At 37.1% G+C, this 27858-nt stretch overlaps 1 protein-coding gene across 50 annotated transcripts in view; it reads right to left on the bottom strand.

Moving 5' to 3' along the window:
* The window catches only part of STAU2 (staufen double-stranded RNA binding protein 2), a 332499-nt gene that overhangs the window by 272235 nt on the left and 32406 nt on the right, over positions 1-27858 (bottom strand). For 21 of the 50 annotated variants that reach the window (XM_073999004.1, XM_073998992.1, XM_073999001.1 and 18 more), the window contains 2 exons: positions 22043-22173; positions 1321-1480 (listed from right to left, as the gene is read on the bottom strand). The exons of 5 other annotated variants lie outside the window; for them this stretch is intronic. In XM_073999004.1, the coding sequence (XP_073855105.1) occupies positions 1321-1480; positions 22043-22156 (274 nt within the window). In that variant the 5' untranslated portion in view covers positions 22157-22173. Of the gene's footprint in view, positions 1-1320; positions 1481-18515; positions 18629-22042; positions 22189-27858 lie in introns of all 50 variants that reach the window. 24 more of the 50 variants (XM_073999008.1, XM_073998994.1, XM_073999011.1 and 21 more) reach the window with 3 other exon arrangements.

The raw sequence follows: 27858 nt of genomic DNA on the forward strand, positions 1-27858 counted from the left end.
GCGTAGTGGCTCACGCCTGTAATCCCAGCACTTTGGGAGGCCGGGGTGGGTGGATCATGAGGTCAGGAGATCAAGACCATCCTGGCTAACACAGTGAAACTCCATCTCTACTAAAAATACAAAAAATTAGCCATGCATGGTAGCACATGCCTTTAGTCCCAGCTACTTGGGAGGCTGAAGCAGAAGAATTGCTTGAATCCAGGAGGCAGAGGCTGCAGTGAGCCGAGATCTCACCACTACGCTCCAGCCTGGTGACAGAGCGAGACTCCATCTCAAAAAAAAAAAAAGATACAATGGACTTTGGGGACTCTGGGGGAAGGTTGGGAGAGGGATGAGGAGTAAAAGACTATGCATTGGGTACAGCATACACTGCATGGGTGATGGGTGCAACAAAATCTCTGAAATCATCACTGAAGAATTTATCAATGTAACCAAACACCACCTGTTCCTCAAAAACTATTGAAATAATTTTTTAAAAAAATAACGATATATAATGTTGTTGGTATTGTATACAATGAGAACAACTCTTGAAAATTATTCTTAGGAGCTTAAAATGAGAACAGTCATTTACTTAGCAGTATTTTACATGCAAGTGGTTTGGGGAATTTGTGGTGGGGTTTCTTTTTTTTTGAGACAGAGTCGTGCTCTGTCACCCAGGGTGGAGTCTAGTGGCGCAATCTCGGCTCACTCCAACCCCAGCCTGCCAGGTTCAAGCAATTCTCCTGCCTCAGCCTCCTGAGTAACAGGGACTACAGGTGCACGCCACCATGCCCGGCTAATTTTTATATTTTTAGTAGAGACGGGGTTTCACCATGCTAGCCAGGCTGGTCGCGGAATCCTCACCTTGTGATCCGCCCACCTTGGCCTCCCAAAGTGCTAGGATTACAGGCTTGAGCCACTGCTCCCAGCCAAATTTGTAGGTTTCTTAATAAATGTCATATAAATGTTCTAAACTGAATATCAAGAGCCAAGCTCGGTGACTCACACCTGTAATCCCAGCACATTGGGAGGCCAAGGTGGGCAGACCACCTGAGATTTTTAGTAGAGACAGGGTTTCACCATGTTGGCCAGGCTGGTCTCAAACTCGTGACCTCACGTGATCCACCCACTTCAGCCTCCCAAAGTGCTGGGATTACAGGCATAAGCCAACACACCAAGCCTCCTTCAGTTATTTTTATGCTACCGCCTATGTGTGTGTATAGGCATGGGCATATGTGTACTATTAATACTTGCTCACTCTGTTACTGGCCTGCTATAAATGAAACATACAACGAGCAGAACACATAGCACACAACATAACAGAAGGAGTCACTGCCATACCTGGGTTATTGTTAACATTACTTTTGGGTGGCTTCTGAACCGGTTTGGGAAGCGTAGATTCAGTCAAAGCTTTATTGGCAACAGCCTGTTGAGCCTTCTTTATACTGCTGCCTTCGGATTCCCATGTCTGCTCACCAAGACTCAGCTGCACTGAGAACATCTTAGAAAAACATAAATGGACAAAGAAAACATTAAGAATTTTCCAAGAAATAAAATGGGCTGTCTGAGAGAAAAATAAACATCATAGTATCAGAATTTTAGAGCTAGAGGTGACCTTACATACAGATCATATGCAACAAAATCTTACTCTACCTAGCGAAGAAATTTTAAGAGAGTACCAAATTCTGTTCTATCCTATCCAAAAGCTTAGTAGCAGACCTAGGTGTACATTTTGGGTAGAATAAATCGAGAAGCAATCTTTCCTCTAAATGGAATCACAATGTTAATGTCCTTCAAATGGTCCTCAAAAAAGTAGAATAAGTACAAAGAATAAGAGAAAACTATAAGAGAAGCCAAAAGACCATGTGTCTATAATTTATAAAATCTAATTCCTTGAATGTTACATTTAGCGCAATCTAGGCAATGAGTCAGGCAATTCTATTAAATATTGTACTACAAAAAAACTCTGAATCTCCACAACAAACATTGAGCCAATCACTAAATTCTGTCAATTTTAACATCATAAATATTTCTCAAATCTTCCTCTCTCTGCCAACTGGATCCAGCCTTTCATCATCTGTAGGCCGGACATAATATCCTTCCTGCTGCTAAAACTATCTTTCTAAAACACAAATCCAATTTCATCACCCCAATCAACAGCAGGTTAAAACCCTTCAACTGTTCCTGTTTTAGCATGGCACAAAGGCTCTACCTGTGCATCCTCATCTCACACACATCCTTCCTCTCACATGTCCTACATTCCATTCTCACTCTATTTCCATATGAGCCCCCAAAACCTATTCTTCACCTTTAAAATTTAGAATCAAGTTACATGATATGCACATAATTGGTTTCACTCCAGACTGCTTATTACTTTCTAGGAATACTAGGGATTAACTTAAAATTACTTATTAATTACAAAAAATATGTATTATTGCAGAAAGGAGATCAGATACCTTCACTAAGTCAGCATCACCAATAATCATGCAAATTGACATCATGTACCCCCTGATACGATCCAATGAGAAGTACACATCAACAACCATGTAGTAATCTTGGCCAAAAATGTTTAATCTGAATCTAATCATAGGGAAACAATCAGAGAGATCTAGATTACAGGATATTCTATAAAACAAATGGCCTAGGCTCCAAAAATGTCAATGTCATAAAAGGTAAAAAAAAAAAAAAAAAAAAAAGGCAGGGAGGACATTAAAGAGACATGAAAAGACATGATAAATACAACTCATGATCCTTGATTATATCTGAAATGGGAAGGGGAAAAAAAAGCTATGAAGGACATTTAGAGGACAACTGGGGAAATGTGACTATGAACTATATATTAAGTAATAGGTTTAGCCAGGATTAAATTTCTTGTGTGATTAACAGTATTGTGGTTATGAAGAAGAACGCCTTTAGTCTTACAAGATAGACATGTAAGTATTTAAAAATGAAGTGTCATGGTAGCTGAAATTTACTTTCAAATTGTTCAAGGAAAAAGTGTATGTCAATATAGAGGGAGCCAGAAATAAAGTAATGTAGCAAATGTGGCAAATAAATTAACAATCAGTGAATCTAAAACATACATGAGTATCTATTACACCCCTCTTTCCATTTTTTCTGTAGATTTTTAATTATTCAAAATAGAGAATTGGGATTTGTCATTTGAAATTCACAACATAAACATACCTGTTTAAAGTGATTAATTTTTCTTTTATTCTAATTCAGTTTAAAATATATACCTAAAATGTATCTTTAATATCTGTCTGGTTTCGCAATGATTTTTCAATGACTAGCTCTTTGTTTTCCTTCAAATTTCGGTATTTAACAAAGAACTTTGCCAAAAATAAGAAAGTTTGAAGGTTTCACATGATATATATAATATATATAATCTTACATATAGCTCATATGCTTGAAAACAGAAATACCCAAATAAATGACCTTGAGATTCCTGATTGCATCAGGAAAGCATATTAAATTTACTCTGCATGTCTCCAGATCTGTCCTCTCCCAAACAACAATCACATAAATCTAATTGTCTACTTGGTATTTCCACAAACTCAAGAGGTAAAGATCAAACAAAACATTGCCTGCTCCACTCTACCCGGTCCAAATCAGTTCACACCCCAAAATGTTGCATTCATTATCTACCAACAGTTCAGGTTCAAACCTCATTAGTTTCCTTTATCCTTGCCTTCCTAAGGCTTATTTAACATCTCATAACTCTTCCTTGTAATTTCTATTGTCACCTCCTTAGTCTAAGGCTCCTATATACTCAGACTCAGTATACTTCATTTAGCTCCTATCTCTTATCTTTCCTGCCTCCTAATCATCCAAATGTCACCATTTTCCCAATCTCATGAGCCAGACACCTTCGAGAGGTCTTCCCTTCTCTCCTGCTTCCAATTAACAACTATTGATTCAACTTAAATGTTTTTCAGACCTGGCCTCCTTTCTTTATACTAAGATATATACATGCACCAATGTCTTAGTGGAGAATATCAGTACCTCTCCCCTAAACTATCACAATACCAGCTGTGGCATATAAGAAATAGGTATTTGGTCTGTGGCCCTGGTTCCTAACACAGAGCTCCCAAAACCTTGTAATTTCTCGAGGGACAGGAGAGCTAGGAGCATTTTTGTTCTAATATTTGGTCTTTGATACCAATTTCTAACACAGAGCTCTTAAATTACTTGGAATTTCCCGGGTGACAGGAAATTTGTATTCTAATGAGCCAACTCTTGGCAGGCCCCTGGATAGAGAGCTAGTCTGAGGGCTAGTCACCAGAAAAACTAAGCCATGGTTAGAAACTTCATTTTTAGCCCCACCCCATTCCTATCCGCCATGGAGGAAAGAGGGGCTGGAAACTGAGTTAATAATCAATCATGACTATGTGATGGAGCCTCCGTAAATATCCCTAAAAGATAGGGTTCAAAAAGCTTGCAGGCTGAACACACTGAGGTGCTGCAGGGTGGCACACCCAGACAGGGCTTGGAAGCTCCATTTCCCTTCTCACACACTTCATCCTATGTACTTTTTCTTTTTTTTTCCCCCAGAGATAGAGTCTTGCTCTGTTGCCCAGGCTAGAGTGCAATGGCACAATCTCGGCTCGCTGCAACCTCCACCACCCAAGTTCAAGCAATTCTCCTGCCTCAGCCCCCCAAGTAGCTGGGATCACAGGCACACGCCACCACGCCCGGCTAATTTTTGTATTTTTAGTACAGATGGGGTTTCACCATGTTGGCCAGACTGGTCTCGAACTCTTGACCTTGTGATCCACCTGCCTCAGCCTCCCAAAGTGCTGGGATTACAGGCGTGAGCCACCGCGCCTGGCCCTCCTATGTACTCTCTATCTGGCTGTTCACCCATATACTTTAGAATATCTTTTATAACAAAACTAGTAAATATAAGTATGCATTCCCCTGAGTCTTGCGAGCTGTTATAACAAATTATGGAACCTGAGAAGAGGGTGCTGGGAACCCCCAGTTTACAGCCAGTTGGTCACAAGTTTAGAAGACCCAGATTTGTGACTGTCATGTGAAGTGAGAGCAGTGTTGTGGGACTGAGCCCTTAACCTGCAGGGTCTACACTAACCATGTGCAGTTAGTGTCAGAATTTAGTTAAACAGTAGGACCATCCAGTCAGTGTATGGGGACAATTCAAGAATTTGCTGGCGTGGGAAAAAACCCCACATATTTAGTGTCAGAAATGAAGTATTACAGCCAGGTGTGGTGGCTTATGCCTGGAATCCTAGCACTTTGGGAGGCCAAGGTGGGAGGATCACTTGAGCTTAGAAGTTCGAGACCAGCCTGGGTAACACAGAGAGAGCTCGGCCCTACTAAAAATGTAAAATATTCTCCAGGCATGGTGGTGTGCACCTATAGTATCAGCTACTGAGGAGGCTGAAGCAGGGAGATTCCTTGTGCCCAGGAGATCAACGCTGCAGTGAGCTATGACTGCACAACTGTACTCTAGCCTGGGCAACAGAGCAAGACCTTATCTCAAAAACAAATTTTTTAATTAAAAAAAAAAAATTTAAGTGCAGTGTTGAAAGTATAGAAAAAAAAAAAATTCTTTCTACTATCTTAAAGCAGTTCCCTTAATATCAAACTTTCCCACTGAAACTACCATTCTCACCACCATCAACATGAACTTTCTGTAAAATGTAAGTATTTCCATGACAATCTTAAGCTTTTCTAAAATCTCTCTTAAGATTCCTACTACAGTAAAAGTTTAGTAGTTTTAAGACGGAATGCTGGAGACTGTTTATGAATTTAAGCCACAGCTTGACCATTTACTATGTACAACACTGGGCAGTCAATTATTCTTTCTAACTTTCAGTTTCTTACCTCTTTAATGAAATGGGGCCAATAAGAACACATGGTTAGTTATGAAAATTAGGACGAAATGGTGTAAATGCCCCCATTTGAAAGTCAGAGATTGTCAAACTAGATAAAATGCAAAATCAAACTACATGCTACCTAAAAAAAAACTGTACTTCCAATATAAAAGCACATACAGTTTTAAAGTAATAGGACAAAAAACATATACTCACATAAATCAAGGAGAAATTAGAATGGCTATATATATCAGACTAAGTGGATTCCAGAGTAAAGACTGTTACCAGTGGTAACAAAGGTCATTTCATATGAATAAAGAAAGCAATTAAGAAGACACTGTTATCCTAAACATTTAGGCACCTAATAACACAGCTTAAATAAATGAAGCAAAAACTGACAAAATTTAAACTAGAAAATTGACAATTAAAGTCAGATTTAATACTCCTTATCAAAAACTGATACAAGCAAAAAAAAAAAAATCACCAAGAATATAGTACAGTTGAACAATACCATCAGCCAACACAATCTGATCAATACTGTTAGAATACTCCAACCAAGAAAAGTAGAATATACACTTGTTCTCTATTGTTCACAGAGCGTTTACCAAGACGGACCATTTTCTGGGCCACAAAATAAGTCTCAATAAATACAAAGAATTCAGACCACACACAAAGTATGTTCACTGGGTAAAATTACAGAGCAGGGTAGAGAAAAATTACAGAGGAGGGTAGAGTAAAATTACAGAGGAGGGTGGAGCAAGATGGTGGAATAGAAGCATATCCCAATCATCACTCCCACTGGAACACCAAATTTTAACAACTATGGACACAGAAAAGCACCATTACAAGAAACAAAAATCAGGTGGACAATAACAGTACCTGGCTTTAACTTCATATTGCCAAAAGAGGCATTGAGGAGGGTAGGAGAGTCCTGAATTGCCAACACCAACCCTCTGCCACACTCCCAGCAGCAGCCATGTGGTGTGGAGAGAAAATCTGTACACTCTGAGAAAGGAGAGCACAGTATTGGAAAACAGTACATTAAACTCAGTGCTGCCCTGGCACAGCAGACAATGAAGACGTGCTGGGCTCAGCCAGCACCTGCATAGGGAGGGAGGATCTGGACCAGCACGAACCGGAGGGGAATTGCCCATCATAGCAGTTGGAACTTGAATTTCTTGGCAAGACTTGCCACCACAGGCTGAAGTGCTCCAGGGTCCTAGATAAATCTGAAAGGCAGTCTAGGACTATACTTCTAGGCAACTCCTAGTGTGAGGCTGGGCTTACAGTGAACTAGGACGGCACACAACCTAGGCAGACACCAGCTGGAATGGCTAAGGGAGTGCTTATGCCATCCCTACCCTAACCCCAGGCAGTGCAACTTGTAGCAATGAAAGTGTCTACTTCCTTCTGCTTAAGGAGAGGAAAGTGAAGAAAAAAGAGAACTTTGTCTTATATTTTGGATATCAGCTAAGCCACCATAGGATAAGGCACCAGGCAGAGCCGTGAGGCCCCCATTCCAGGCCCTAGCTCCAAGACAACATCTGTAGACACACCAGGGGCCAGAAAGGAACCCACTGCCTTGAAGGTAAGAACTCAATCCTGGCAGGATTCATTACCTGCTGACCAAAGAACCAATGGGTCCCGAATAATCACCACTGATACCCAGGGAGTATGCAGTGGGCCCTGGGCTCTGACATGTGCTGGTTTCAGGGGTGACCCGGCACATTCCCAGCTATGGTGGCTACGGTGAAAGACTCCTGTTTAAGAAAAGCAGAGGAAAAAGTAAAGGGAATATTGTTTTGTGCCCTAGGTACCAGCTCAGTCACAGTGGGGAAGAGCAAAAAGCAGGCTCTTGGGGTCCCTGAGTCCACACCTACGCTGGACAGCATTTCCGGATCTACTTCAGGGAGCCCACTGCCCTGAAGGGTGAGCCCGTGGACCAGTGGTGGTGTTGGTAGCCACAAGGAGAGGTTCCTGTGCCTGTGGAAAGGGGAGGGAAGAGTGGGAGAACCTTTGTATTATGGATTGAGTGCCAGCTTAGCCACAACAGAAGAAAACATCAGGTAAATTGCTAAGGTTTTTGATTCCAATCCCTGGCTCTCAGACAGCATCTCTGGACACACCTGGAGCCTGAGGAAAAACCCGCCACCCTGAAGGGAAGGGCCTTGGGCAAGGCCAGTGCTGTGCTGGCTTCAGGTCTGACCCACAGCAATCCCAGGGATGATGACCAAAGAGGGGCCTGCATCACCACACCCCCAATTCCAAGTGACTTAGCCCTCCAATTTGTTTGGGAGAAAGTAAGGAAAAAGAACAACAATCTCTGCCTGGTAATCCTGAGAATTCTTCCAGATCTTATCCAAGGCTGCCAAGGCTATACCTCTAACAAGTCTCCAAAAGCCACAGCATTGTTGGGATTGGGGCCCACGATCGTTCAAATTCCTGAAAAGCCTTCCCAAGGACAGGCATAAACAAGCTCAGACTCTGAAGACTACAGTAAATACCCAACTGTTTAAAGCCCAGACACCAACCAATATCTACAACCATCAACACCATTCAGGAAAATATGACCTAACCAAATGAACTAATATAAAGCACAAGGGATCAAACTTGGAAAAAGAGAGATATATGACGTTTCAGGCAGATAATTCAAAATAGCTGTTTTGAGGAAACTCAAAGAAATTCAAGACAACACAGAAAGGGAATTCGGAATTCTTATCAGATAAATTTGACAAAGAGATCAAAATTAAAAAGAATCAAGCTTATATTCCAGAGTTAAAAATGCAACTGACATGATGTGGACTACATCAAAGTCTCTTCTCATTAAGAAGAGACTCTTCTCTCTTCTCTTCTTAATCTCTTCTCATTAAGAAGAAAGAATTAGTGAGCTTGAAGACAGGCTATTTGAAATTACACAGTTAGAAAAGACAAAAGAAAACAAAATAAAAAGCAATGAAGCACACCAAAAACATCTAGAAAATAGCCTTAAATGGGCAAATCTAAGATTTACTGGCCTTAAAGAAAAGGTAGAAAAAAAAGGTAGAAAAAGAAGTAACAGTAGAAACTTTATTCAAAGGGATAATAACAGACAATTTCCCAAACCAGAATGATAACAACATTCAAATACAAGGTTATAGAACACCAAGCAGATTTAACCCAATGAAGACTACCTCAAAGCATTTAAGAATCAAATTCCCAAAGGTCAAAGATTTAAGAAAGCATTTAAGAATCAAATTCCCAAAGGTCAAAGATAAAGAAAGGATCCTAAAAACAGCCAGAAAAAAGAAAAAAATAACATACAATGGAGCTCCAATACAATTGGCAGCAGACTTTTGTTTTTTTGTTTGTTTTGTTTTGTTTTGAAACAGAGTCTCGCTCTGTCACCCAAGCTGGAGTGCAGTGACACAATCTTGGGATCTTGGCTCGCTACAATCTCCACCTCCCGGGTTCAGGCAATTATCCTGCCTCAGCCTCCCGAGTAGCTGGAATTACAGGTGTGCACCACCATACCCAGCTAATCGGCAGCAGACTTTTCAGTGGAAACCTTAAAGGTTAGGAGAGTGTGGCAAGACATATTTTAAGTGCTGAAGGAAAAAAACCTTCACCTAGAATAGTATATCTGGTGAAAATATCCTTTAAGTACGAAGGCGAGATAAAGACTTTCCCAGACAAACAAAATCTGAGGGACTTCATCAACACCAGACTTGTTCTACAAGAAATGCTAAAGGGAGTTCTTCAATCTGAAAGAAAAGGGTATTAATGAAAGAAGAAATCATCTGAAGGTACAAAACTCACTGGTAATGGTAAGCATACAGAAAAATACAGAAGAGTATAACACTGTATCTGTGGTGTATAAAGTACTCTTAACTGAAGTAGAAAGATGAAATAATGAATCAATCAAAAATAACAGCTACAACAACTTTTCAAGAAATAGTGAAATAAGACATAAAGAGAAACAACAAAAAGTTAAAAAGCAGGCAGCAGGGACAAAGTTAAAGTGTAGAGTTTTTATTAACTTTCTTTTTGCAAGTTTGTTTATGCAATTGTGTTAAGCTGTCATCAGTTTAAAATAATGGGTTATAAGATAGTATTTGCACTGGCGCAGTGGCTCACACCTGTAATCCCAGTACTTTGGGAGGCCGAGGCAGGTGGATTGCTTGAGGCCAGGAGTTTGAGACCAGACTTGCCATCACAGCAAAACCCCATCTCTACTAAAAATAGAAAAATTAGCCAGGCGTGGTGGAGCACACATGTAACCCCAGTTACTCGGGAGGCTGAGGCATGAGAATCACTTGAACCTGGGAGGCAGAGACTGCGGTAAGCCAAGATCACGCCACTGCACTCCAGCCTGGGAGACAGAGCAATACTCTGTCTCAAAAAATAATAATAATAAAATTTTTTAAAAATAAAAAAATTTATTTTTAAAAAGACAGCATCTGTAAGTCTCATGGTAACCTTGAATCAAAAAACATACAACAGATACACATCCAAAAAAAAGCAATAAATTAAAGCATACCACCACAGAAAATCCTTTCACTAAAAGGAACACAGGAAAAAAGGAAAGAAGGAAGAAAAGACCAAAAACCACAGGAAAACAAGTAACAAAATGGCAGGAGAAAGTTCCTACTTAGCAATAATAACACTGAATGTAAATGAACTAAACTCATTAGTCAAAAGACACAGAGTAGCTGAATGGAGGCACAAACAAGATCCAATGATCTGTTGCCTACAAGAAACACACCCCACCTATGAAGACACACACAGATGGAAAAGAGAGGGATGGAAAAACATATTCCATGGCAATGGAAACAAAAAAGAGCAGACATAGCTATACTCGTATCAGAAAAAGGAGTACAGATTTCAAGACAAAAACTCTAAGGAGAGACAAAAAAAGGTCATTATATAATGATAAAGGCGTCAATTCAGCAAGAGGATATAACAATTATAAATATATACACAACCAACACTGGAGCACTCAGATACATAAAGCAAATATTATTACAGCAAAAGAGAAAGACAGACCCCAATACAACAGCTGGAGACTTCAACACCCCACTTTCAGCACTGCACAGATCTCCCAGAAAGAAAATCAACAAAGAAACATCAGAGTTATTCTGCACTATAGACAAAATGGATCTAATAGATATTTACACATTTCATCCAAAGGCTGCAGAATACACATTTTTCTCCTCAACACATGGATCATTCTCAAGGATAAACCATGTTAGTTCACAAAACAAGTCTTAAAACACAGAAAAGAAAGAAAGGAAGAAAGGAAAACGAAAGGAAAGAAAGGAAAGAGAAAGAAAGAAAGAGAGAGAGAGAGAAAGAGAGAGAGAGAGAGAAAGAAAGAAAGAAAGAAAGAAAGAAAGAAAGAAAGAAAGAAAGAAAGAAAGAGAAAGAGAGAGAGAAAGAGAGAGAGAGAGAAAGAGAGAAAGAAAGAAAACCTGAATTAATATCAAGCATCTTCACTGACCACAATGGAATATAACTACAAATCAGTAACAAGAGGAATTTTGGAAACTACACAAACACATAAGAATTAAACAATATGCTCCTGAATGACCACTTCAGTGAAGAAATTAAGAAGGGAATTGAAAAATTTCTTGAAACAAATGATAAACCAAAGCTTACAGGATACAGCAAAGGCAGTATTCAGAGGGAAGCTTATAGCTATATGCACCTACATCAAAAAACTGGAAAAATTTCAAACAATCTAACAATGCACCTTAAAGTTAAAACTAGAAAAATAACAGCAAACTAAGCTCAAAATTAGTAGAAGAAAAGAAATAATAAAGATCAGAGCAGAAATAAATGAATTTGAAATGAAAAAATTATACAAGATCAATAAAAAAAGTTGGTGTTTTAGAAGATAAACATATTTGACAACGCTTTAGCCAGACTAAAAAAAAAAGAAAGGCCCAAGTAAATAAAACCGTAGATGAAAAAGGAGACATTACAACTGATACAATAGAAATTCAAAGGATCATTAGCAACTACTATGAGCAACTATATGCCAAAAAATTGAAAAATCTTCAAGAAACAGACAAATTCCTAGACATATACACCCTACAAAGATTGAACTAGGAAGAAATCCAAAAGCTGAGCAGACCAGTAACAAGTGAGGAGATCAAAGCAGTAATGAAAACTTTCCCAGTAAAGAAAAGGCCGGGACCCAATAGCTTCACTGCTGAATTCTACCAAATATTTAAAGTGGAACTAATACCAATCCTACTCAAACTATTCTGAAAAACAGAGGAGGAGAGAATGCTTCCAAACTCATTCTATGAGGCCAGTATTACCCTGATACCAAAAACCAAACACACATCAAAAAAAAAGAAAAAAAAAAACCTACAGACCAGTATCTCTGATGAATATTGATGCCAAAACTCTCAACAAAATACTAGCAAACCTAATCCAACAATACATTTAAAAGATCATTCATCACTACTAAGTGGGATTTCTCACAGGGATGCAAGGATGGTTCAACACACACAAACCAATCAATGTGACAAATTATATCAACAAAATGAAGGACAAAAACCATACATTTCAATTGATGCCAAAAAACATCTGATAAAAGTTCAACATCACTTCGTGATGAAAACTCTCAAATAACTGGGTATAAAAGGAACATGCCTGAACATAATAAAAGCCATATATGACAGATCCATGACTAGTATCATAATGAGCCTTTCCTCTTAGGTCTGTAACACAACAAAGATGCCCACTTTCACCACTGTTATTCAAAATAATACTGAAAGTACTAGCTAGAGCAATCAGACAAGAGAAAGAAAGAAAGGGCATCCAAATTGGAAAAGAAGAAGTCAAATTATCATTGTTTGCAGATGATATGATCTTATATTTTTTAAAAACCTAAAGACTCCAACAAAAAACTGAAAGGGTGGCCTGCCCCTCCACACCTGTGGGTGTTTCTCGTTAGGTGGAACGAGAGACTTGAGAAAAGACATGAGACACAGAGACAAAGTATAGAGAAAGAAAAGCGGGGGCCCAGGGGACCGGCGCTCAGCACAGAGGACCCACGCCTGCACCAGTCTCTGAGTTCCCTTAGTATATACTGATAATTATCTTTACCATCTTAAAGATAAGGGAGTGGCAGGACAATAGGATCATTGTAGGGAGGATATCAGCAGTAAGACATATGAACAAAAACCTCTGTGACATGAATAAGTTTAAAGGAAAATGCTGTGCCTTGAGATGCATATGCAAACATCTCCATAAACCTTTTAGCATTACTTCAGCCTATCACATGGGGAGAAACCTTGGACAATACCTAGCTTTCCTAGGCAGAGGTCCCTGTGACCTTTGGCCGTGTACGTGTCCCTGGGTAGTTGAAATTAAGAGAATGGTGATGACTTTTAACCAGCAAGCTGCCTTCAGGCACTTGTTTAACAAAGACACATCCTGCACAGCCCAAAATCCATTAAACCTTGAGTCACCGCAGCACATGTCTCTTGCAAGGACAAGGTTGGGGGTAGGGTCACAGATTAACAGCATCTCAAATACAGAACAAAATGGAGTCTCTTGTGTCTACTTCTTTCTATATAGACACAGTAACAGGCTGATCTCTCTTTCTTTTCCCCACAAAAACTATTAGAAAGATAAACAAATTTAGTAAAGTTGCAAGATACAAAATAAACATACTAAATCAGTAGCATTTCTATATGCCAACAGTGAACAATCTGAAAAAGAAATCAAAAAAGTAATCCCATTTATAATAGCCTTAAATAAAATTTAATACCTAGGAATTAACTCAATCAAGGAAGTGTACAATCTCTACAATAAAAATTATAAAACACTGATGAAAGAAACTGAAGAAGACACAAAAAAATAGATTGGAAGAATCAAAGCAACCTACAGACTCAACGCAATCTCTATCAAAATATCAATGACACTCTTCAGAAAAACAGAAAACACAATCCTAAAATTTATATAGAATCACAAAAGACCCAGAATAGCCAAGCTATCCTGAGCAAAAAGAACATAACTGGAGGGACCACATTACCTGACTTCAAATTACACTACAGAGCTATAGAAACCAAAACAAAATGGTACTGGCATAAAAACAAACACACAGACCAATGAAACAGAATAGAGAATCCAGAAACAAATCCATACACCTACAATGAACTCATTTTCGACAATGGTGTCAAGAACATACACTGAGGAAAAAACAGTCTCTTCAATAAATAGTACTGGGAAAACTGGATATCCATATGCAGAAAAATGAAATTAGACCCCTATCTATTGCCATATACAAAAAAATCAAATCAAAATGGATTAAAGACTTAAATCTAAGACCGCAAACTATGAAACTATTACAAGAAAACATTGGGGAAAATCTTCAGGACACTGGAGTGAGCAAACATTTCCTGAGTAATACCCCACAATCACAGGCAAAAATGGACAAATGGGATTACATCAAGTTAAAAGCCTTCTGCACAGCAAAGGAAACAGTCAACAAAGTGAAGAAACAACCCACAGAATGGGAGAGAAATATGTGCAAACTATCCATCTGACAAGGTATTAATAATCAGAATATATAAGAAGCTCAAATAACTCTACAGGAAAAAAAATCTAATAATCCAATTTAAACAGCAAACAGGTATACGAAAAAGTGCTCAACATCACTGATCATCAGAGAACTACAAAACAAAACTACACTGAGATACCATCTTGCTCAAGTTAAAATGGCTTTTATCCAAAAGTCAGGCAATAATAAATGCTGGCAAGGATGTGGAGAAAAGGGCACCCTCATACGTTGTTAGTAGGAATGTAAATTAGTACAACCACTATAGAGAACAGTTTGGAGGTTCCTCAAAAAACTGAAAATAGAACTACCATACAATCCAGCAATCCCACTGCTAGGTATATTCCCAAAAGAAAAGGAATCATATATTGAAGAGATATCTGCACTCCCATGTTTGTTAGGAGTGCTTACAATAGCTAAGATTTGGAATCAACCTAAATGTCCATCAACAGATGAACGGATAAAGAGTGGTATTTATACACAATGGAGTACTATTCAGCCATAAAAAAGAATGAGATCCTGTCATTTGCAGTAACATGAATAGAACTGGAGGTCACTATGTTAAGTGAAATAAGCCAGGCGCAGAAAGACAAACATTGCATGTTCTCACTTATTTGTGAGCTCTAAAAATCAAAACAATTGAATTCACAGAGAGAGAGAATAGAAGGATGGTTACTAGAGACTGGGAAAAGTAGCAAGGAGGATGAAGGGATGGGATGATGGTTAATGGGTACAAAAAAAAAATAGAAAGAATGGATAAGACCTAGTATTTGACAGCAGCACACAGGGGGACTATAGTCAATAATAATTTAATTTTACACTTTAAAATAACTAAAAGAGTGTAATTAGATTGTTTGTAACACAAAGGATAAATGCTTGAGGCTTTGGATACCCAATTTCCATTATGTGATTGTTATGTACTGCATGTCTAATCTATCTGAAATATGTATGTGAAAAAAAGATTAGTAGCTGCCTGGGGTCTCAGGTACAAAGAGAGATGATTACAACAAAGAATGAGAAAATTTTGTGAGACAATGGAAATGTTTGCTCTTTTTTTTCACATAGAAATTTTGGTACATGCAACGTACCAAATACATTGTATACATGAGATACCAAAATATCTCATGTACCACATAAATATATACACCTCATAAATATATATACCTACTATGTACCCACAAAAATTAAAAATAATTTTTTAATTAAAAAAGAGACAAAGAACATTATTATTGATAAAAGGGTCAATTCATCAAGAAGATAAAACAACTATAAACATATGCACCAAACAGAATAAAGAACTCTCAAAACTGAACAATAAAACAAACAACCCAATAAAAAATAATGGGCAAAGATCTGCACAGACACTTCACTAAAAGTATACACTGATGACAAACACACAAAAAGATGGCCAACATTATCAGTCACTAGGGAAGTGCAAACTGAAACCACAATGAGATACCATCACATACCTATTAGAATGGCTAAAATTAGAAAGGCTGACTATATAACCTGTAGGCAAGGGGGCAGAAAAACTAGAACGCTCATACACCGCTGAGGAGAATGTAAAATGGTACAACTACTTTTGCAAAAAAAAATCTGGCAATGTCTTAAAAAGTTAAACATGCATCTGCAACATGTTCCTGGCACTCTTATTACCAAAGAAACAGAGAAAATAAAATAGAGAAAGAGAAAAGGTAATATATGTCTGATATGGTTTGGGTCTGTGTCCCCACCAAATTTCATGTTGGATTGTAATCCCCAGTGTTGGAGGTGGGGTGTGGGGACTGGATCATGGGGGTGGATTTCTCATGAATGGTTTAGCGCCATCCTTTGCTACTGTCCTCACAATAGTGAGTTCTCATGAGATCTGGTCATATAAAAGTGTGTGGGACCTCCGCCCCACCCAATCCCCACATTGCTCCTGCTTTTACCATATGACATGCCTTTTATTTCCACCATGATTGGAAGTATCCTGAGGCCCCCCCACAAAAGCAGATGCTGCTATGCTTCCTGTAGAGCCTGCAGAACCATGAGCTAACTAAACCTCTTTTCCTATAAATTAGCCAGTCTCAGGTATTTATAGCAACACAAGAATGGACTAACACAATGTCTACGTGAAGACTTCTATACAGATGTTCAAATTAGCTTTATTATAATAGCAAAAAGCTAAAAACAATCAAAATATGCATCAACAGATGAATATCCAAAAAACGAAGTGTGCTATATCCACATAATGGACTACTCAATAATAAAAAGGAAGAAATACTGACACACAAAAAGCATGAGCAAACTCGAAATAACTACGCTAAGTGAAAACAGTCTGGTAGGAGTACATACCACTATATGATTACATTTATATAGTTTTAGAAACTGCAAACTAATCTACAGTCACAGAAAGCAGATTAGTAGCTGTGTGGGGTCCCAGGTACAAAGAGAGATGATTACAACAAGGAACGAAAAAATTATGTGGGACACTGGAAATGTTTGTTCTTTTTTTTCCACATAGATATAAAGCAGAAACAATACTTTTGGCATGGGTTAAATTATGAAAGAAATCAGTTTGCATTGCTTCAAAAAATGTTCTCCCATCTTTTTAGTATATTCTCTCTCATGACTCTTTACTACATTTCCCTTCCACTATCCTTACTCTCTATACGCCCATTGCAAATGTACATAGAAAGAAAATGATGATTTCATCGTGTCTGAAAATTATGTATTCAAGAGGCATATCCTACAGCTCAAAATCTCTGTTCTAGCTCGATACTCATCCAATTGATGAAATCCCCTCATATAACAATCCCTACATACAATCAGCCAAATTCACGATGTTGAACATTTTATAGGACAAATTACTCTATTTCTGCAACAAATCAATGTCATAGGAAAAGAGGGGATGGGGATAAAGGGAGTGTTAGTATTAATAAATAAAAGAGACCAAAGAGATATAGCTACCAAATGTAATACACAATCCTTGTTTGGACCCTATTTGAATAAAGCAAATGTAAAAAGACATTTTTAAGTCTAATAAAGATGGATACAGACCATGTATTACATAATATTTGGGCTTATTAATCTACTCATAATGACGGTGCAGTGGGCAATTTTTTTAAAGGTCCTTATCAGTTACAGATGCATACCAAAGCACTTATGAGTGAACAGACATAATTCTTTTAAGAACTTCAGTTGAAAAAAGTGGGTAGGGGGTGGTAAATAAATTTATCTTGGCAAAATATTGATAATGTTGAAGTTTAACATTGGTGTCTATTTCAAATTTTTCATAATAAACTAAAATTAAGTTTTTTTGTTTTTGTTTTTTGTTTTTTTGTTTTTTTGGTTTTTTTGAAACAGAGTATCCCTCTGTCTCCAGGCTGGAGTGCAGTGGTGCGATCTCGGCTCACGGCAACCTCCGCCTCCCACATTCAAGCAATTCTCCTGCCTCGGTCTCCCGAGTAGCTGGGACTAAAGGTGCACGCCACCATGGCCAGCTAATTTTTATAGTTTTAGTAGAGACAGGGCTTCACCATTTTGACCAGGATCATCTTGATCTCCTGACCTCATAATCTGCCCACCTTGGCCTCCCAAAGTGCTGGGATTACAGGCAAAAGTAAGATCTTAAGATGTTGGTGGGTTTCATAATGAATGTTATGAGACAAAGCTCCTAACAGCATGATATGCACCTTATTTATTTTCAGTGCAGGAACAGTGCCTGTCACATAGTAAATACTCAACAGACCTTCTACTAAGTGGTTGTTTTAGTCCTATATATGACTAATAAGCAATAATATAATTATTTGAGTACCTCCATCGTCAACACAATGCTGAAGAACTTACAAATCGTCACTCCATTATACCACTTTATGAGGTATTATATTACTCCATTTACAGATAAGAAAACTGAGACTTTAGTTGTTCAAGGTCACACAAGCTGGGCAATGAAGGGCAAAGATCAAGCTGGGCAACTCTAACAAAGATTTTTTTTTTTAAGACTATTTGGTTTAAGGGCCAGTGAATGACACTGCCTCCCTCAGTGATACCCTTTCCAAAGTAAACCATCTCAAAGTATCAGCACTAGTGCAATTTACTTGAAACTTAGCCATGCCTACCAACAAATTATCAGAATAGGAAAATAATGGAAAAGAAGAAAATACCATTTTATGTTATTCATGGCTCTCTTCCTCATATTCTAATTAAAACAGCCTTCTTTTGAGATTTGAGCAAACCAAAACAATAATCTGTAGAAAAAATAACTGTATACAGGTACCTAGGAAACAAAGCAATATTACAATAACTCCCATTATTATAAGGTATACTAACTTGTTTCAGAGTTCAATTAAAAACTGAGCAGAAAAATAAAAGAAGGCAAGGCAAAGATCAAAATTATTTTTTTAATAGTCACATATTAAAAGTTGTTCAGAATCTGTGATACTTAATGGGGGAAAGAGGAAAGCATATAAACGTAAGATAGGTCACTACCTGTCAGCATAATATATGAGAAGATAATTCCATACCACACTGAAGACATTAACCTCTGTCCTGCGTTTCCCAACTCTGGCTGTACTTTTGAGTCACTTCAGAGCTTTAAAAAATTCCTGATGTGTGGGCTTCACCCAAGACTGATTAAATTAAGGGGATGAGACTCAGGCATAAGTATTTTTTAAAGCTCCCAAAATGATTCCAATTAACAGCCAAAGATGAGAACCACTTATCAATATGTCAGCACATGTGTAGTGTGTGTGTGAACTGCCATATAATTAATGTACCGACAAAAAAAAAAAAATTTTTTTTGAGACCGAGTCTCACTCTGTAGCCCAAACTGTAGTGCAGTGATATGATCTTGGCTCACTGCAACCTCCACTTGCCAGGTTCAAGCGATTCTCCTGCCTCAGCCTCCCAAGTAGGTGGATTATAGGCACGTGCCACCACACCCTGGCTAATTTTTGTATTTTTAGTAAAGACGGTGTTTTGCCATGTTGGCCATGCTGTTCTCAAACTCCCGACCTCAAGTGATCCTCCCGCCTCGCCCTCCCAAATTTCTGGGATTACAGGCATGAGTCACCACGCCAGCCCCAAGAAAATTAATAAGTTAAAACTAGGTTTAAATTTTTCTTACCAGAGATCATCATTAACTTCATTAAAATACATTTTATGTCTCATCTAAAGGCCACTGATAGACATGCATGAATGAAAATGATTTTGCTTTTCACAAAAAGGATCCAGACTTAGCCAATTAGGATTAATATTAACTATATTATTATGTAAACTCATAAATATCATGTTTCACTCAAGAACATGCCAATTATTCTAGTACTCTTTTACAAAATAAGCAAGCTACAGGCTAAGGGGGGTGGTCTATCACCAAAGCGCCTGCAGCAACAGGCATAGGTTGGCAAAAGGGATCTCCAAATCTCCTTAAAATCAAGGGAATCCTGGGACTATCGAGAAATAAGAAGAGACCCACTGTTGTCTACTTTCATCACAACAAACCTGTTTAGCCTTTAAAACCCCAGCAGTGAGACAAGGAGATAGATACAAGGCCAATTCATAAACCCTTCCAAAAATTACAATGGATTCCTAAAGAATCTTAAGGAAATCCAAATCCTCCTAAGAGTCCTCCAGAAACTTCCCAGGTAGCCTGGCCTTCCTTTACCACATATAGAGGATAGGGATGGTGTCACTAACTGTTAAGAGTAGTCTAGCTCTTCACTCTTGGGAGAAGAAGGCAGAAGAAGCAAAACTGGAGAAATGGCCTTGAAGAGGTGAAATGGGTTGGGATCCAGGACACAATGGAGGAGCTGGGCAAGTCAGCTGAGGGTACCTACATAAAAGGCACATAACATTTAAGCAGGTTAAAGAGCTATGTGAGGATTGGGGAAAGTGAGGAAAAGTAAAAAGGTGGCAGAATCAATGGATCTGCAGTATGAAAGGACTGTGGAAGTCAAATTACCACAGGGAATGAACTAGAAAGTTAGGAGGCAAGTGTTACAGAAAGATGAAAGACTGAAATTAACATTATGCAGTTATTGGTAATGATAAAGTCAAGAATGTGATTATAGGCATGAGTGGCTGAAGGAGAGTAGAGAACAAGATCACTGGAGACGTTAAAGGAACTGAAAGGTCAACATATTGGAACAATCATCTGTTTAGGTGTTGAAATCACCAAAAATTAAAATGGGAAATGCTGAAGAGAATGAAAGTGAGCCATAAGAAATGTGATGTAATCACCCAGATGTGACTATCATGAGGCAATGTAGGCATCATGAGGCATGTCTGCTAATACGAAACTCAAAACTGGGAGACTGTCTCAAGGAAGAACACCTGGAACTGGCAATGAGGAGCAAAGAGTATATACTACAGGGACCAAGAAATGTAGAAGAGTAAAATACACACCCATAAATAAGCTCAGTCTAGCACAAAACTAATAACCAACATATATTACTGTACTACAACACAGTAACAGCTACTACAGAGAACTACAGGTCCTGCTGGAGGCCCAGTAGAGGGATCAGAGGTTTCACAAACGTGTGGAAGATGTAACATGGAGCTGAGAGCTCAACAATTAATAAGGGCAAAAGGACCTTCAAGGCAGAAAGACAATACAACTTAGGCAAAGGCAGAGAGATGTGAAAAGAACATGAAGCATTCTGAGAAATGCAAACAGTTCAACATGATTAAGGGCAGAATGAGCCAGAAAGAGAGTTAGGACATATACCTGGAAAGGTAGACGAAGGCTACAACTATCTTTTCTGCTAAAGCAAGAATAAAAGACATGAACAAATTAAATTGTTGCCCCTAAATCCTTCATAAAAACCACTAATAGAAAACAAAATTGATAAACTGTAGTTTCCTCTTATTTTCCTTAGTTTGTAGGAGATGCTAGGATGCAAATAACCCAATAGCCAGTTGCTTTAAGAAATTTATCAACCCCTAGAGAACAAATGCTGCCACATTATACACAAATTTTATGATCATTATGATAATCTCCAATAGCCAAGATTTAAATGTGCTACAGGAAATTATGCACAACTAAGATATTTTAAGCAACTGAAGAGCTCAAACATAAATAAATTAGTTGTAGATTTGTAACATGTATATTTGCAAACATAAATGTATACAGCTATAAATAAAAACTGCTTTCCATTTAACAAAACAATATAAGTGAATGCAGAGATAATAACAACAGTGGTATATACCACTTTTATAAATGATTAACGTTAGAACTAAATATCACATTGGAAAAGATATCTCACTAGGTAACTGTTGGTATATTTACTGTCTCCATTTCTACTTTAGCAGCTGTGATTTAATGGAAAGCACACCATACTTGAGAGCCAAAGAAAATACATTCAAGTACTGGCACTGGCACTTGTGAACTATTAAGCAAGTCACTTAACTTTCCTGTGCCTGAGTTTAATTTACAAAATAGAAATCAAAAATCCATATCTCATGTGGTTTTATTAAGATTTATATGAAGTACCACATCTAAAAGAGCTTTGTAAACCATAGTGAACTACAAAATAGTTTAGTTACATACTTTGAAATATTATTAATGTAGAACTAAAAGCCTTCAAGCCATCCGCCAAACCCCCACTCCCCAAAATAAAGCACAATTAAAATCTGAGATGATAAATCTGTTAGTTTGATAAGTATGTCTCACCACCTCTCTTCATAACCTTACCTTTGAATGAGCAGGCCCTCTTTCATTCAGAAGTTTATACTGGGGTTGGACTCTATTGAAACGGGCTAACTCATTTACCAGACACATTGCAGTTTTCTCTTTTGGGTTTGCCATTTTATCTTGGAGAGAAGCTGTAAATAAAAAGGCTATAAAGTTTTTGTGAAGAATGACTTTACAAAATGGAAGAAAAACTAGTTTTGACTTTGTTAGATTGAAGGCAGACTGTATATTTAAATTATTTTCATGAATGTTGTATTGTAAAAATTCAGATTACCTAATGTCTTCCATTACATGCAACAAAAATAGGTATCACATTTTAAACGATAAATTAAGGTAAAATTTTTCCTAAATACCTAAGTTGTTCTACGTATAAAACAGCATGCTTAAAGATTTTAAAGTAAATTTATAATTTTTTATTTATCTTATAAACTTTCCCCTCAAAAAATTTACTAGAAACACATGTTTCCTGGTTCTTATTACTATGAAACTAAATTTTGTCTACCTTCTTGATCCTTTCATCTCAATTTTTTTCCTTCTCATTATGAGGTAGCATGTTAGAAAAAGCTCTAGACTTGGGAATCAGGTCCTAAGTTTAAGTACTAGCTCTTCCAACTACAATTTTTCTGTAACTCTAAGTAAATTAACTTCCCTTTCTGTTTTTTAAAATAAATTTTCAAAGTTGTAAAAAGAATAATTTAACAAGTGCCCATGTAGCTAACACCCAGTGCTTATTAACCATGTTCCATGTTTAACTCTTATTACAAAAAAGATGATATTCCATTCCTGTTAAGTTCCTTATATCTTTTATAGATTATTGATGTATGTGGTTCTATACTCACATAAATGGTATTATAGTATTACAATAAACATTCTCACAGTTTACTTTCTTCACTCTTCATTGTGTTCTCAAGACTTTTACTTATATAGATCTAGCACATTAATTTTAATTACCATAGAATTTCTATTACAATATTGCACCAGTTTTCTTATCCACTCCTCTACTGAGACACTGGGTTGTTTCCAGTTCTTCACTCTTAAAGAGAGTACGCTGTCAAATAGCTCTCAAAATGACTGTACCAAATTACCTTCCCCTACCATTTCTCCTCAAGCTCAAAAACATGGAATATAATCAAGTATTTTAATTTCTGATAATTTGACATTTGACAAACAGTATCCCATTATTGTTCTTTGGATATTTTTCTCCACTACTATTTTTTGTTTGTTTGGGGTTTTTTTGTTCGGAGACAGAGTCTCACTGTGTTGCCCAGGCTGGACTAAAACCCCGGGCTCAAGCTATTCTCCCTAATCAGCCTCCCAAGTAGCTGGAACTACAGGCTTCTATCCTTTTTTTTTTTTTTTTTTTTTTTTTTGTATTATAGTTTTCAACTTTTCCTTTTATGGTCTGTGCTTTTTATATCTTGTTTAGGAAGTCCTCTCTAACCGAAAAGGTCTCAATGATTTTACTTAAACTCACTAAGCCTTCTTTCCATAAAATAAGGGAAATAAATCTAACCCGCTTATGTCCCAAAGTTGTTGTGAGATTAAGAGTTGTAAATGTATGATGTGGTTTTCTAAACTATATCGCAAATACAAGGTACTATTATAGCTTTAGAATATTTTTCTAATACCACATTATTTTATCCTATATTTTTCCTTTCTCTCATTTATAGACACACTTACTTTTTTCTTTCACTTCCCATAAAAAAAAGCCAAAAAATATTTTAAAATCTAAGCATAAAACATGCAAGTGGATTACTTCCTGCTCATTTAAACTATAGTCACAATAAATACAGTTCAATTGTACTCACAATGAGAACACTTAAAATGAATGAAAATGGCTGGCTTTAGGAACTTCATCTACAAACTTCCCAGGCCAAAGTTTAATATTAAAAATAATATTCTTTTACATTTCTAATACTCTTAACAGGCCCAATAATTTGTAAAATGGCTTGATTGTGATCATTATGATTAAGAAACTATTTTATATGAAAACTACATAAGCACCCGGTAAGACATAAGTAAAAAGAAAGAGGATCTAAGCAACCAATTGTAGGGCCAAGGCAGTTGACAGTAGATTATACAACTAAGCCATTTTAAGTGGTTTCCAAACTAAAAAAAAAAAAAAAAACCTAGTAATTATTACCTTTGGGAAAAGCACAAAAAAAAAGTCAAGACAGTTTTGAGAAAATCTGCATTTTACCTATTCCATTGCGTATCACACAAATTTTATAAAACATCCTGTTCAATTTGGAAAGTCAGTCGATATAAGAAAAGAAAAGGTAACCTGAGACTATAATCAGTTTTGGATTTTGCACACCATCGCATGAATTCAAGTGCAACAGACAGCACAGCCAATTTAATATCAAAGAGCAAAAGCAGAATAATTGGTTAAAAATGAGAAAATATTAAAGTCTGATAAAAATCAGCCAATTTTGCATAACACAAATAGTATTTATACTACCACTGTGTAATTTTCAAAATTCAGTAATGCTGAATATTCATCTGCTACAATGCAAAAAATATTAGAAGCATACGAACATACCGTGAAAATTTTATACTATGAAAATTGCTAATAGCATAGGTTCTAAACATATTAAAAAGTGATTTAAATGGTTCATTTATAATGAAACCCTGTTTGATATGAAAACCTAATCTAAATCCTTTAAAGGAAAATGTTAACAAATAACAAGGTATAAAACTTATATTCCATTAATTCTGACTTCCTGCTTCATAAAAGTTAACATGAATCCAATAACACATTTTAATGGGTGACTGAAGTTTTGGTGTGAGAAGTGTCCAAGATCCCACTTTGATGAAGCTTCATAATTAAAATCAAAATGTTTAAAGTCGATAAATTAGGAAATAATTAGTCATAGTTGTAATGTTTTATTTTTAAAACGGATTAAAACAAATAGTTGTTCCTTTACTTAAAGAGAAATCTTAACAGCATTCCTACTTGACAGAGAGCTCAGTAATACAGCAATAACTTTTAAATTACACAAAAATTTGGATAGAGCATCTATAAAAACAAACTGGTCTATAAAATCTGAGACACATAAACAAACTATATAAATCTTTTTTAGAGAAGTCAACAGTGCAAAAAAGTTAGAAATGCATATAACGTTACATAGGCATATATTTTCAAAGACCTATAGATGTTATCACTGAAGATATTTTGAAATAGGCTTCAAGTCAATTTGGTGGCTGGAATAGTAGAGACCTACTTAGAAGTAAATAAAATTTAAAAAATGGATTCACAATCTCAGACTCTGCCACTTTGAAAGAGCATCGGCCACATGATGGTTAAGAGCCTGTTTTGGATATCTCTGTCACTTACTAATATCTGTGTGACCTTGAGAAAGTACTTAAATCTCACTTTTCCAAAGAGTAAAATAGAGATAATAGTTGTTCTTATCTCACTGGATAATTGTATGGATTGAATGAGATTATACCAAACACTGCTAACAATGATTAAAAATTCATTATTATTCTGATTTAAACATTTGTTACAACAATTACACTATCATCAAATATTAAAACAGTGACATAGAAAGTCACGAAAAAAGAGTTTGTAAAACTAAGTAAAAATATTCTTAGTTAAAATATTCTGTTAGGATAAATTGATTTTATTCATACAAATAAACTTCTTGGCTGGGCGTAGTAGCTCACATCTGTAATCCCAGCTACTTTGGGAGGCAGAGGCAGGAGAATCACTTAAGACCAGGGATTTGAGAACAGCCTGGACAACACAGTGAGACCTCATCTCTACAAAAAAATAAAAATATAAGCCATATGTCATGGCACATGCCTATAATCCTTGATACTCAGACGGCTGAGATAGAAGGATTGCTTGAGCCCAGGAGTTCCAGACTGCAATCCAGCCTGGGTGACAGAGTGAGATCCTCTCTCAAAACAAAACAAAACAAAAAACAAATATATTTATGTAGTAGTCTGTGAAAAGCATGTATTTGTTATTATTTTTTCCACTGACTTATAAACCCATAAGCTTGTTTCCACTGAAAAATTCTCAAATATGATATAAATTATATTAAAGGTTAATATGTGCTAGGAAATATTCTACCTTCACTGATATGAAACTTGATTAGATGTAACTTACAACTTTGATAAGAAACACTGGTAAAATACATATTTATAACAACAGTATTTGCATATCCAACAAAAACATAAATACATTCTATTTTTAGATTCACTCTATTTTTATGTTTTCACAAAATGTCCTTGACTCTCTGGAATGTGAATCTTCATTTTGCCTGTTCATTTGTATGTGCAGGAACCAGTGAATAAACACAGAAACTGTGTTCAAGTCATTGAACAAGCTACAAAATAATGTACCTTAGTTTTCAATGAACAGGCAAAACGATCTGTACCCAAAGGAGTTCACAGTCTGTAGAAGACACAGACACAGACACAGACAATAGACAAACACAATAAATCACAATATGATAAGTACTATAATAAAGCTGTTACAGAAACTCCTTAGACAAGGGCGGTATGCAAAGGCAAATTTTAAGAGGTGGTGATTAGATAAGGAAAGCAAAAGTTCACCTAGGTAAGAAGAGAAGATGAAAGACATTCCAAGTTTTTCAAGAAGTATAGACGCAGGAGAAAGCACATAAAACACATAACTTTCTGGCAAATGCAAGCAGACCACTGACAGAATACAGAACGCATGAGGAAAAACAGCAGAATAAAACTCTGTAACTGGAATTCACTAGAACACCAAAAGTTTCCTAAACCAGAACTTAAAGTAGCAAACATTTCTAATAGTAGCTATATTCCAGCCAGAACTCTTGCTAGGAAGGTCACAGACTACCTCACTTCGCAAGGCAAATCATTCCGAGGAATCCTTTCCATCCTTGGTCCCAGAAATGACTTGAACACAGTTTATTTTTTTTTCTTTCTTTCTTTCTTTCGTTCTTTCTTTGAGACAGTTTCGCTCTTGTTGCCCAGGCTGGAGTGCAATGGCGCGATCTTGGCTCACCGCAACCTCCGCCTCCTGGGTTCAAGTGATTCTCCTGCCTCAGCCTTCCAAGCAGGCTGGAATTACAGGCATGTGCCACCATGCCCGGCTAATTCTGTATTTTTAGTAGAGACGGGGTTTCTCCGTGTTGGTCAGGCTGATCTCGAACTCCTGATCTCAGGTGATCCACCCACCTCAGCCTCCCAAAGTGCTGGGACTACAGGCATAAGCCACCGCACCCAGCCTTAAACACAGTTTCTATGTCTCTTTACTGGTTCCCCTTTGTCTATTCTCTGCTATTGGAGTGAACTCATCCTAATTCCCAAGTAAAATAAGAAAGAAAAAAGTCAAAAGAGCAAAGTACACTTTCATGGGCTCTTGCCTTCTAGGAGCAATGTGACAGACACGTCCACAGCTATTAACTAAAACAAACCTTCTGTTTTCAAATTAGACCCTAACATAAGGCTTGTCCAAGCAAAATTATCGATTAACTACCCAGGCATCAAACTGCTCCATTTTTCACAGTCTGTCCATTAGGAAAAAATTTAAGTTCCTCTCTCACATAAACAAAGATAAATTTCAGAAATATTAAAATGCAAAATACAAAAATATCACAAAAACTAAAGGAAACTTGGCTAAATATCTGTCATACTCCTGTAACACAGAAGGCCTTCCTAGATATGAAAAGGAACCTAGAAGCCATAAAGGCAAAAACTGAGAGTTAAAAACATAAAAATATAAAACCTCTATAAAAAAAACCATACCACCTATGACACTAAAAAAGAATCTATGCGCTGGGGAAGAAATACTCGCAATATGTGAACAAAGGCTGGGC

The sequence above is a fragment of the Macaca fascicularis genome, chromosome 8 (genome assembly GCF_037993035.2).
Source record: "Macaca fascicularis isolate 582-1 chromosome 8, T2T-MFA8v1.1".
Classification (NCBI taxonomy): domain Eukaryota; kingdom Metazoa; phylum Chordata; class Mammalia; order Primates; family Cercopithecidae; genus Macaca; species Macaca fascicularis.